Source organism: Sphaeramia orbicularis, chromosome 20, assembly GCF_902148855.1.
Source record: "Sphaeramia orbicularis chromosome 20, fSphaOr1.1, whole genome shotgun sequence".
Classification (NCBI taxonomy): domain Eukaryota; kingdom Metazoa; phylum Chordata; class Actinopteri; order Kurtiformes; family Apogonidae; genus Sphaeramia; species Sphaeramia orbicularis.
Genome location: NC_043976.1, coordinates 10,457,677 through 10,469,669, shown reverse-complemented (window position 1 = coordinate 10,469,669; position 11,993 = coordinate 10,457,677). Strand labels below are relative to the sequence as shown.

Below are 11,993 nucleotides of genomic sequence, written 5' to 3'. Positions count from 1 at the left end.
TATTTTACTGGTCCGGCCCCCTTTAGATCATATTAGGCTGAATGTGGCCCCTGAACTAAAATGAGTTTGACACCCCTGCCTTAAAGGATCAGAAGAAGGAGGAGTTATCAGTTTAGAGCCTGTTTAAAGCTAACTTCTGCATCCACACTGGAAAGAAGTAGTTATTATAGGTCTAATTGGTAAGAGGGTGCCAGCTTGTTTTAATGAAAATATCCATATTTTTTTGTCATCTAGTACTGCTGTTTTTATATTATTGTCATTTTCTGTCGTTAATTTACTGCATCAAATTAGAGGCTGAATATCACGCATTTGTCAGTCTGTCAAACTAAACAAAGTCACTGAGCCCAAGGTGCTGCAGCTGAAAATAAACTGTCTACTAAGCTAACCTATAGATGGCGCAAATCAATAGATCAGATCGGCCCATCACTTCTTCTTGCCTTGGAGGAAGGACAGAGAAAGCAAGAGGAAGAGAGAGGGTATAAGGGGAGGAGGGAGACAGGGAGGAAGGGGGGGTGGTTTTGGCAAAAAGGAGGTGCTGTAATGGAGTCTTTTAGTTAGCTGTGACTGAAAATGAAAGGAAATTGAAGTCCGGCCAATTATTCTGCCTGAGAAGAGGAGGAGACGGAAAGAGGAGGGAGAGGGGAGAGGTGGCGTGTGGCGCTGGACCATTGCCCTGTTAGAGAGAGAGAGAGAGAGACATCATCATAGATATATACATAGATAATAGATGTATACATAGATCATAGATGTATATATGCATAGATCATATGTATAGATAGATAGATAGATAGATAGATAGATAGATAGATAGATAGATAGATAGAGACAGACAGACAGATAGATACATACATACATATATACATAGATCATAGATATATACATAGATCATACATATATAAATAGATCATAGATGTATACATAGATCATGTATATACATAGATCATAGATGTATACACAGATCATAGATGTATATATACATAGATCATAGATGTATACATAGATCATACATATACATAGATCATAGATGTATACATAGATCATGTATATACATAGATCATAGATGTATACATTGATCATATATATATACATAGATCATAGATGTATACACAGATCATAGATGTATATATACATAGATCATAGATGTATACATAGATCATATATATATACATAGATCATAGATGTATACACAGATCATAGATGTATATGTACATAGATCATAGATGTATACATAGATCATATATATACATAGATCATAGATGTATACATAGATCATATATATATACATAGATCATAGATGTATATTTACATAGATCATGTATATACATAGATCATAGATGTATATTTACATAGATCATATATATACATAGATCATAGACGTATATATACATAGATCATAGACGTATATATACATAGATCATAGATGTATACATAGATTCCTACATGGATTCATACATAGATGTAAAGAGAGGCTCCCAGAATGAAGGGGTGATTTAGAATAGCCCACAGATATTGGCCCCACTCCCAGAAATTTCCCCCAGTGCAAAAGGTTAACTGTCAGTCCCCCGCTAGGTATAAATAGAAGTCTGCCCTCCAGAAAGGCGTGTTCAGAGAGAGAGGAGAGGGGTAGACAGTAAAGGAAGGGGGGGCCAGTTCCTCATGATCCCAGTGACATGCAGGGATAGGGGGTAGTTTCGGGGCTGCTTCTTCTTCTTCTTTTTTTTTTTAAGGGGGGGGGGGGTGGAGCCTTGCAGAGAAGAGAGAGGAAAAGATGCAGCCGAGGTTATTATAATAGCTCTGGAGACTGACATAGAGCCCCAGACAAAAGAGAGTTCTCATCTATTCAACTTGGCCATGACAGCAGACACAACAAATGCCACAATCACCAAACCAGAAAACTCTGGTCCAATGGAGGTGCCACGGCTGCATCTGACACCCAAATAAAAATCTGAGGGCTTTTGTTTTCACTGGAGCCGTGAGACATGTAATTAGGCTACTGTCTGCTTTCGAGTGTCGACTAATCAAATGCAAAATGAATGTTGAAGCTCAGCTGAATTATGCTGGTATCAAGTTTAATGTGGCTGCAAGTGGAAAGCGTAGAGCATGTAGGTCCCTTATTTTTGTGGTTCAAAAGATGCACATTTAAGCAGTATCAATACCTAACATAGAATTCCAGTTTTTAATCGCCTATAATAAACTAGCTTTAATATCCCACATGAGTAAAGACAATGAACAGGTATACTTATCAGGTGCTTTTATTTTCACTTAAATCCAAGGTAGCAAAAATGATACACTGCTGAAATATCAGACACAGAACCTCTAAACATCAAAACAAAAAGGTGCTTCACCACCTCAAAAAAAATAAAGCTTCCTCTTCAGTTTAGCACACCTGAATGTATGCAGATTCTCTAACATCTGCCACAAAGACGTATTTAAAAAAATAAATCAGGTTTCCTTCAATAATGCTACTAAATGAGACCACTTTGACACACTATAGGTTTTGTTTTCTCTCTGATGAGAGTCATTGGTTTTGACTCCAAAGGCATGTAATCTCTGACAAAAACAAAGATGTTATTGCTTTTTCAATGTGTCCACACTGCATATACATAAACAATGATTTTTTTTTTTTTTAGCCAGTCAGAAATAATAAATAAGGAAGAAGGAAAGGGAAAAAAAAAAAAAAATCGGCTCATATACTGTGATTGCACTTAATCCTCTAGACCCCCAAACACTAACTAACATACTGTAGGTCTAGTATGGTAATACCTGTCTGATTACATAGTCAAGCCATTATACATACAAGCAATGTCATAATGTTCGTACAAATGATAAAACTAAACTGTTATAGTGACAAAAGCACTACATTCTATAATACACAGGCAATCACAGATTGCAAATCTTCGAGGCTTAAGTATTAATGTCCTGCCCTCTCTTTCAGTCTGCTCATGTTCCCAGACTCTGATCACTATGTTCTAGGTACAAGCGGGAAATCCTTACAATCACACAGTAAATGTTTCTCTCGATGGTTGTCACGGGTGTATTTTACAAGACATTTAACAACTGGTCACAAAGGTAAGAACGCACTGTGAAGTGTTGAGAACTGGTTTTTACAATAAAACATCAAATGCCTGCGGACGCCTTTTACATTGTTTCAAAACTTTCCATACTGAATAGGAGTTAATGTGCTCATGGGTGGCATTTGTTTTAATAAAATAAACACTCCTCCAGGTGAAGCTGATGCTATTACAGATGTAGGGAATTAAATCTTGTGCTGAAAATCTGCTGCTTAAGAACTTAAACAGCACCTGTTGCAAAAACCTATTACTATATTCTAAACCCTCTTATGACTAAGTTTGGTAATCAACTTATTGGCACTCGTATATATTTCCATCTCTCCTCAGACGTGCTGCATCATTCATCATCACATATACAGTACATTTGGTTTGGGGTCATTCAAAATCTAGAGGATAAATACTTAATTTGGTGCCTGGGAACATACATCTCCCTGTGCCTCAGTGTTAGATACTGATGCCACTGAATACATTTCCATGTGAGTGTGAGAACATTTTTTGCCCACTCAAACAACATTTCCCTTTTATGATCATAATATATTAAAAAAGAAAAGAAAAAACCCAGACATTCTCTGCAAAGGCCAAAATACATCCACGCCAAGGCACACACACTCGCTTCCACTCGAGAAATTTCTGAAAGAGTTAGCCCGAGCTTCCAGCCAAAAAAACAGGGCAACTCATCACTTAAAAACACACACAAAAAAAAGGCAAACACTGTCCTTGTGTTTAGAGTGAAGGAGGCCTTAATGTTACTGGAGTAAAACAGGAGGGAGGGCTGTTTGGCCATAAGGATGTGCAGAGGACATGGCACGTTAGATGAGGGCCTTTTCTCAGAAAAAAAGGATAAATTCAACGTAAAAAGTTTTTTTTTTCCTTGTTGCTTTCTTCTAGTTTGTCACAAAACTTGTCCTTTTTAATGCTGGCTTTACGTTGCCTCATTTTTTGGCCTTCTCACTCTTCTATTCACCTTTTAGTCATTGTGAAGTTTTTCCACACCACCCTGAGGAAAAAACAGGAGATGGTCAGTGTTAATGATACACCAGTTGATACAGCACAGATAAAACAAGGAAACAACTTAAATGTAGAGTTTTCTTAACATCTGAGTCACACAGTTGCAGCAGACATGTCTCCATCGCTCACTTTTTAATTCCATGTTATGATGAAAACTTTTAATCATCTGTGATTCAACTGATGACTCATTTTCAGGGCATGACTCACATACTCACACATGAAAAAGACTTCTGTGTGTTTCTGTGTTTTCTAAACTCAGTTGAAACCAAACGTTTTGGGGTTTTTTTTGCGATTAGTATCCCTCAGTTAATGAGTTATGGATTTGTTGCTCCACTTTGACTATATTTACAAGCATAAAATATTACACTTTATGATTTTATTCCAAAATATACAAAAATCCTAATAATCTGTTTACATGGCATTCCCTTAGTAGCAGGCATTCCACTCTTTCATTTCTACGAACGCTGTCTTGAAAAAGGTCAAACTTGTGATAGCTGGCGACAACACACGAACTGAGACATTTTCATGGTTTAGTGGATAATTGTATTGATTTCATTTTCTCTTGTATCTACTAGTTTTTACTTTTAAGTTGATTCAAACTTTTTCTTACATTTTTTCCCTTATTCAAGCATTGTACAACTGTCATTTTTTATTTTTACTGATTTTACACCTTTTGCAATTATTATTGACATGTCTTATTTCATGTTTTTGCTCCTTATGCCTCATGGTCTGTCTGCATTTATTTTATTTTAATGTACCTTGGCACCATTGAAAATGAGGGTTTCTGATTGTTTACCTGAATGTATATCATCCAAAAATGTGTTGTATTTGAGACAGATATTCTGAATGTACCATATACATGTCCAAGGAATCCTCATAAAACCAAAACAATATCTGTTTGTTGCATTAAAGAAACTACTTGATATGTATCCAATTCAGAATATTGTCATATTCCTAATAATAGCAGTGAATTAGTGCATAAAGAAATATACTAACTGTAATCAGAACTAATTCTGCTCACGTATCAAACATATATTTAAAATAGGGAAATGGTTCCTTTCAGTTCCTTCATTTTTGCACTCTTTGCACAGTCAGGCGGAAAAAAAACAAAACACATAGCTTGCTTATTACGAACTGACATGAGAAATGCATGTCAGTCAGTGCTTCTCATTAATCATGTTACTCATCACAAAAACACTAAACTTCAATCTCAACCTTAAAGTTCACTTTAAAATCACCTAAAATGTTTGCATTTATAATTTGTGAAGACTGAAAGCTTCAGATCCACTTTATTGATTAGCTACACCACATTAAACCTAATGAATATGGTAGCTCCTGTACACAGAGCAGAGCTTGTTTTATTCTGCATGATTTAAGCTCTGAAACAGATTATTTCACTGTAACTGGCTTAAACCCAGAGTAATAATAGAAAAAGGCCAACAAACAAAATTCTGAGGCAAAAAAAAAAAAAGATCTCATGTTCCTTCTCATATACGAAGCACTGGAGCGAAAGAAACAGAGAACAAAAACACAAGAGTAGACTTGTGCCAACATTCCAGGCCTCATCACAAACACAAACAACGAGTAGCAAATGACCCTCTGGTCAGCCGAGTCCTGACTGGCTCTGTGTCTCGCCACGACTGTGAAAAACAACAGCTCTTAATCTGCTTTCACGCTTTCACTGAGTCAAACTGGGGAGTGACAGGACTCTTACTTTACAGACAGAATGAGGTGAGGCTTCTGGGCACAGGCTTAATGAAGACATCAAAGCTGACTTGATGGGATAATTATGAAGTGTCCAGTGCACTTTAAACCATCTGACAGGTTCATCAGCCGCTGTGGTTGGCTAAATGATTGCAAATGAAGCATGTAAGGTGCAGGGATGTTCTACAGGCTTTTAAAAACAACCACAGAGATTTAGTGTTTATCTGCTGGATTATGATGTTAATGAACTGGAAAGAGCTTTAGATCAAATAGATCAGTTATTGTTTCACCGAAACTCAAGACCTGAAACTGGTTTGGTAGGGATTTTAGGGAACCATTCCTCTGAAAAACTTTCAATTAATAATAATCATGTTCAACCTGCTGTATAAACAACTTTAAAACTCTAAAACAAAAGTTCAAAAACTTATTAAAGCAGTTTTAAATAGTATTGACTAATGTTAAAATGTGGAAATAAGATAAACGCAAACTTTGAGAGCCAAAGAAGAAACTATTTCCCCTCAGACAGATTTGTTATGAGCTTCTAGCCTTGAAGCAGCGATACTGCTCATATTTGAGACAGCAAAAGCATCTAAGCTTCTCTGTTGTATTTGGACAAGGTTAACAGAAAACGTTTTCAGTGAAGTATTCATTATTCAAGGCAAGTTATTTACAAGTTCACAGACTTCTCCCCTAAGCTTCTGACTTCATGTTTTAGTAAAACATCTGCATAATATAAAGTTATTTGTGTAAACAGTGTAAGTGGTAGATAGATACTTTACCATAGCAAGTTGGCGTCCTATGTTTCCCACAGTCACACCACCTGAGAAGAATATACAGGGGAGCCAGGAGCGTACGTACAAGAAGTCTGGAGAAGTATACCTGTAAAAAATAAAACATCTGCTTAAATAATGATCAGTGATACAGAGCAGATTCATGGTCGCAGAGACTCTCCTCATAGCAGATAAGGAGATTTAAGGATTTCTGTCCACTCTTACAGCTGTTGTTATTCTTCTGACCTCTGACTTCCATCAAAAAGAGTCAAATGGAAAAAGAATGTTTGACATATTATGAAATAACATCTGTCTGCTTTGTCACATCTCAGATCAAGATGCTTTCCTAAAAAGAGGGTGACGTGGGTCAAACATTCCGGAAATATAATTACCCCCTCACTCTCCTCGGTCTACATGTATTTTGTAAAGTCAGCAGGATCTACAACTGCACTTTGAACCTCAGTTACTGATGTGGGCAACAGTCTGTCTCCTCAGTTGTGGGACTTTCATGGTGTGCCACTGAAGCAGGTAGGAGGCCTTTTTAATTGGACTCCCAGCAACACAGAATCAACCCCCCCCCCCAAAAAAAACAAACAAACAAAATACACAGTTTCTTTCCCTGGGCAATACAGACACTTAACAATAAAGTGCTATACTCTGCTTCTACCTCCCTCCTTATGTGCAATAATACCTCCTATTTATAATCCTGTTTCACCTATATACACCAATAAGCTTCCACTTAAGCTGTGTTTACATGTCTACCTCAGTGATGATAGGTGTGTGATTTCATTGTCTAGTTACTTTTATTTTGCCTTAGCTACTTCTATTTGTCTTGGCGACCTTTATTTTTGGATATAGTATATGTTTTTATGTTAAGCTCAATTTGCACTGGCCTGAAGAGCACCTTGAATTTTGTCATGTTGATGCCTTGTGTTAATGTGACAATAAAGCTTCTTAAAATAAATAAAATTTGCTACTTCTTGTGTACCCTGCTTCATTTTATTTTTGATGGAATGAAAGAGGTAGATGTAGACTTCACCTACTTCATTTGCAGAAGGGTGGGGTTTACTTAAACCTACTTGCACACCACTTAAACAAACAAGAGACTTTTCATACTGGTTTTAATATGACACCACAATGTAAGCAACTGTTCATCATGCTCAAAAAATTTTGCCTCAAAAGGGAAAAAGTAGGTCAGCCTTTCCTCCAAGACATACAATGATAAAAACATTACTTATTAAGTGTGAACTTACTGGTAGACTCCATTGTAGACCAGCAGCTGTGTGATCACAGTAGCGAGGAAAGCAGTGGTGATCCCAAGGCCGAAACCACTCCTGGACCGATCAAAGGTCCACCAGAGGCCCAAGGACAGGGCCGCCAGCGTCAGGGAGAGCTGAACATTGTTGTCGAAGTTTAGTTTCTGTGTCAAGTAGCAGTTAAGGTCAAAGTCGGCCAGGGTGACACTAACACTAGACTGAGCCAAACTTAAATATTTGCATGTACTCCATAAACAAAGTTTAATCCTTTCTCAAGAAAAGGGTAAAGCAGGGCATGGTTCTTTACGTACTCTTCAATTTACGACAGGAACAGTAAATATTTATCACCGTCTACATAAACAGGTATAACACTGAGATAAACTTCTACTTAAATTTATGGATGAAGGCGTTCCTGCTTTATGATCATTCACTTTATGAAAGGATACAACACTGGCGTGGTTTAATGCCGACAATACAGCATGCATCGCATGACGCTGGCCCACTCCCTCTTGAACTTATGTGGCTCTCCTAAATGGCTGTCGAGGCAGGGATACAGCAGGCCGACAACAGCTGCAGAGAGGGACAAACAGACCCACATTACACAAGATAAGCAAAAACCCTGCGAAATGACCCCAGGGAAAAAAGCATGTTACATCGAATTGTTTGCTGACCAAGCTTATCCAAGATTAGTGACTCATTTATACACCTACGTACCCTTACCATCCCACAGAGCTGTGCATTTTCATTTTTAACCTTTACACCTTGTATTTTATTCTAGTGTTTGTTCATTTCATACCACATATGCCTATTTTGTACTATAATCTGTTTCTTGATTTATAAACAGAAAAATTAGCCCTGCTACATCTCACAGAGAAAAATATATAGTTATATAACACTGGTCTACTTTTTTTTTGTTATTATTTACCTCAAAGATTAAATGTGCTAAATCTTATATACAAATTTATGTACAATTATGCAATCGATTTATAAATGTCACTACACAGAACCTGTAAAATGAATGTATTATATTGCACAGACAATGTTTTAACTTAAATCAAGTAGCTATGAGAAAAAACTTCCTTTGGAGTAAAACCCATTCTTACATTATTTCTCAAATTTTCACATTTGGACCCAAGAATGAACGTTAGAAATTACAATCAACCAGAACTTTAGACTGAACTTCACTTTATTAGAGACTCAAACTTGATCCAAGTTTCACTACTTTCATTCTGGAGGCATTTTACTTCTAGACCAACGTAACAGTTAAATGAAACCAGACCCCAAAACATGTCAGGTTACTAGGTGAGGTTATATGTTTGTGTGGGATTTTACAGACAAAAAAATATTTAACTATTTGTCAAAATACTAAAGAAAGACGAACTGCTATTAAAATAACACTAATCTACAATGGGCCACTGACTCCAAACCAAGTATGAGACACATAATAAAAAAAAGACAAGTCTCTGCTCGTTATCTACAGAAAAACAGACGTTAGTGTGGATTAAAGTCATGTAAACAGAAGTAAAGACACAAGATACACCCACACTTCCATTTGTTTTCTGCCTCGTACCACGTCGGGTGTTTTTTTTTTTTCCCCCTCTCTCTGTCACTTCCTGGTTCCTAGCCTGACAAGTACCTCCCCCTGCGCTCACCCGTTTTTACGACAGCCAATCAGCTCACAGTTCACCTCGTGCTCGGCTGTTGCGGCCAATCAGAGGGCGAGATACGTCGTGTTTTTTTTTTTTTTTTTTTTTTTTTTTTTATAACTGGCTGCTAGACAAAACCATAAAGACTTGTATATCCTGAGAAAATGATTATTTAATTGCAAACCATAAAAAAGCTGGGTGATGATCCGTCTTCACAAGATTATAAAACTACACATTAAAGAGGCAATTACAGAAAAATGTTTCCTTTGCTGGTTTCTTCTGAAATGTGAAAATACAATCAGAAGAAGACTTTATTTACAGTATTGTACAGGAAGCCCTTTTAGAGTAGTTTCTTTAGCAAGTGTCTTTTAGAGTATATGTACTAACCTTATTGTCAACCTGGTACTAATCCATTATTGTGTTGTGTTTTGATCTGTTTGTTTTTTGTCTTCTTGTGCTGTATGTAAGCTGCTGAATACTTGAATTTCCCCTGGGATCAATAAAGTATGTATGTATGTATGTATGTATGTATGTATGTATGTATGTATGTATGTATCTATCTATCTATCTATCTATCTATCTATCTATCTATCTATCTATCTATCTATCTATCTATCTATCTATCTTCTGGGTTGTGTTTTAATATTAGCCCACAGCTTGCAGGTTACATTCATATCCACACAGAGTAAATAAGGACATTTCACTCCATCCTATCTCTCACATTGATTGTCTCATTCTATTTGCATGCCCTCCATTCTCTGCGTTCCTTTGTCCTAAACTTAGCAGCCAACCCAGGTCACAGTGTTCTCCAAAAAAAGTCTTCAATGAACATTTTTAGACCACTCACCTGCTCCTGTTCCGCAGCAAGGTGGGATCCACCAGGCAGATGAAAACAAAGTTGTCATCACCTCTTCAGGAAACAGGGTGACGTTTCTTTGTATTTGCAGCAGATTGAGCACCAAGGCAAGAAACGCTCCGACCGTGAACAGAACCAGACCTCTGCGGATCAGGTTGGCCGTCCGGACGTCGTGCAGGGATCCGTAGGCCTGGCTCAGAACCGACGTGATGATGGACATCATTTCTTCAGCTTTGGATGCCAACCAGTTTGCACCAGATGATGGGTGTTTAGTTGCACAGGAGCAGCTGCAGCAGTGGTCCTCTAGTCTGGACATTTGGCACTTCAAAGCTGGACCAAAAAGAGAAACATTAAAGAGTGCATGATCATAATAATACATCCAATCAGATCCAGATCCTGGTTTTGTCTTTAAGTTGCTCCTTACCTTGATCTCCAGACGTCTTCAGTGTCTGCTCCACAGTGAACACTCCACTCCTGTTCATTCGCGCCACAGAAAATGATCACGCCGCGTGGAACCCCCTCCGTGTTTTCCTGCTCTAAACAACAAGGACTGCAATCACGTCTTTTGCTCACATCATCGTTAGTTGAAAAGAGAGAGAGAGAGAAAAAAACACACAGTGCTGCTCCATTCTCCAGGCTCACAGCTCATACCAGAGACGAGAGCTTCCTCTGCAGAAAACAATCACAGCTGTGTCGGGTGAGAATCAGCAGCCAATCAGAGCGCGGCGGATGATATGACGTGACGCCACCCCACCGCCCCCTCGTCCAGGACAGACGCACAAACCTGGAGGCTCTTGAACCAAAGTGGAAACAGAACTAAGTAAAGTGTCGGATAGATTCCATATATGACCCTCAATGAAAGTGCTGTTATAAATAATGCAGGGATGTTACTTGAATGAAAATGGGATTAGATTTAAAGGCAAAAATGACAAAACAAAAAAAAAGAGTCTAACAAAACCACCCCCATTGATGATTAAAAAAAAAAAAAAAAAAAAAAAAAACCTTTCATGCATAGTGGTCACTACAGTGGACAGTTATTCAAAGCTGTTCTCTTATATATTCATGGATTTTATTGTTTTAGTTCCATATCAGCCAACACAGTGGATCATCCCATACACTGACATTCATACCATCACTGTAACTTTACTGTTGTAGATAAACCTCATCTGCACTAACATGCTTTAGTGTAAATCAATTGCTTGTTATTAGAGTAGTTTTAGAGTAGTTTCTTTAGCAATTGTCTCTTAGAGTGTATATACTAATCTTTTGTCAACCTGGTACTAACCCACTTTTGTGTTGTGTGTTGTATGTAAGCTGCTGAATACTTGAATTTCCATCTATCTATCTATCTATCTATCTATCTATCTATCTATCTATCTATCTATCTATCTATCTATCTATCTATCTATCTATCTATCTATCTATCTATCTATCTATCTATCTATCTATCTATCTATCTATCTATCTATCTATCTATCTATCTATCTATCTATCTATCTATCTATTATCATTATTAGACTGTATTTAACAGTTTTTTTTTAAACAAAAAGTTGTTTTTTTCCGTACTATCTCCATAAAGTGATTAATAACTAGTATTGGTGTATGTTAAAATGTGACATCAGAAAACATCAGATTAGCAGAATTAAAAAAAAAACAAGTTCATAGTTTTCATAAAGTATGCC

General features: G+C 37.3%; 1 protein-coding gene across 1 annotated transcript; it reads right to left on the bottom strand.

Moving 5' to 3' along the window:
* Positions 1-2,236: 2,236 nt before the first annotated feature.
* On the bottom strand, positions 2,237-11,031 carry insig1 (insulin induced gene 1). The gene is given in 7 exon segments (XM_030123166.1): positions 2,237-4,068; positions 6,563-6,662; positions 7,807-7,973; positions 8,256-8,290; positions 8,293-8,379; positions 10,303-10,641; positions 10,736-11,031. Coding segments are annotated over 7 exon segments (816 nt in total). The 5' UTR covers positions 10,794-11,031; the 3' UTR covers positions 2,237-4,038.
* Between the last annotated feature and the right edge of the window lie 962 nt (positions 11,032-11,993).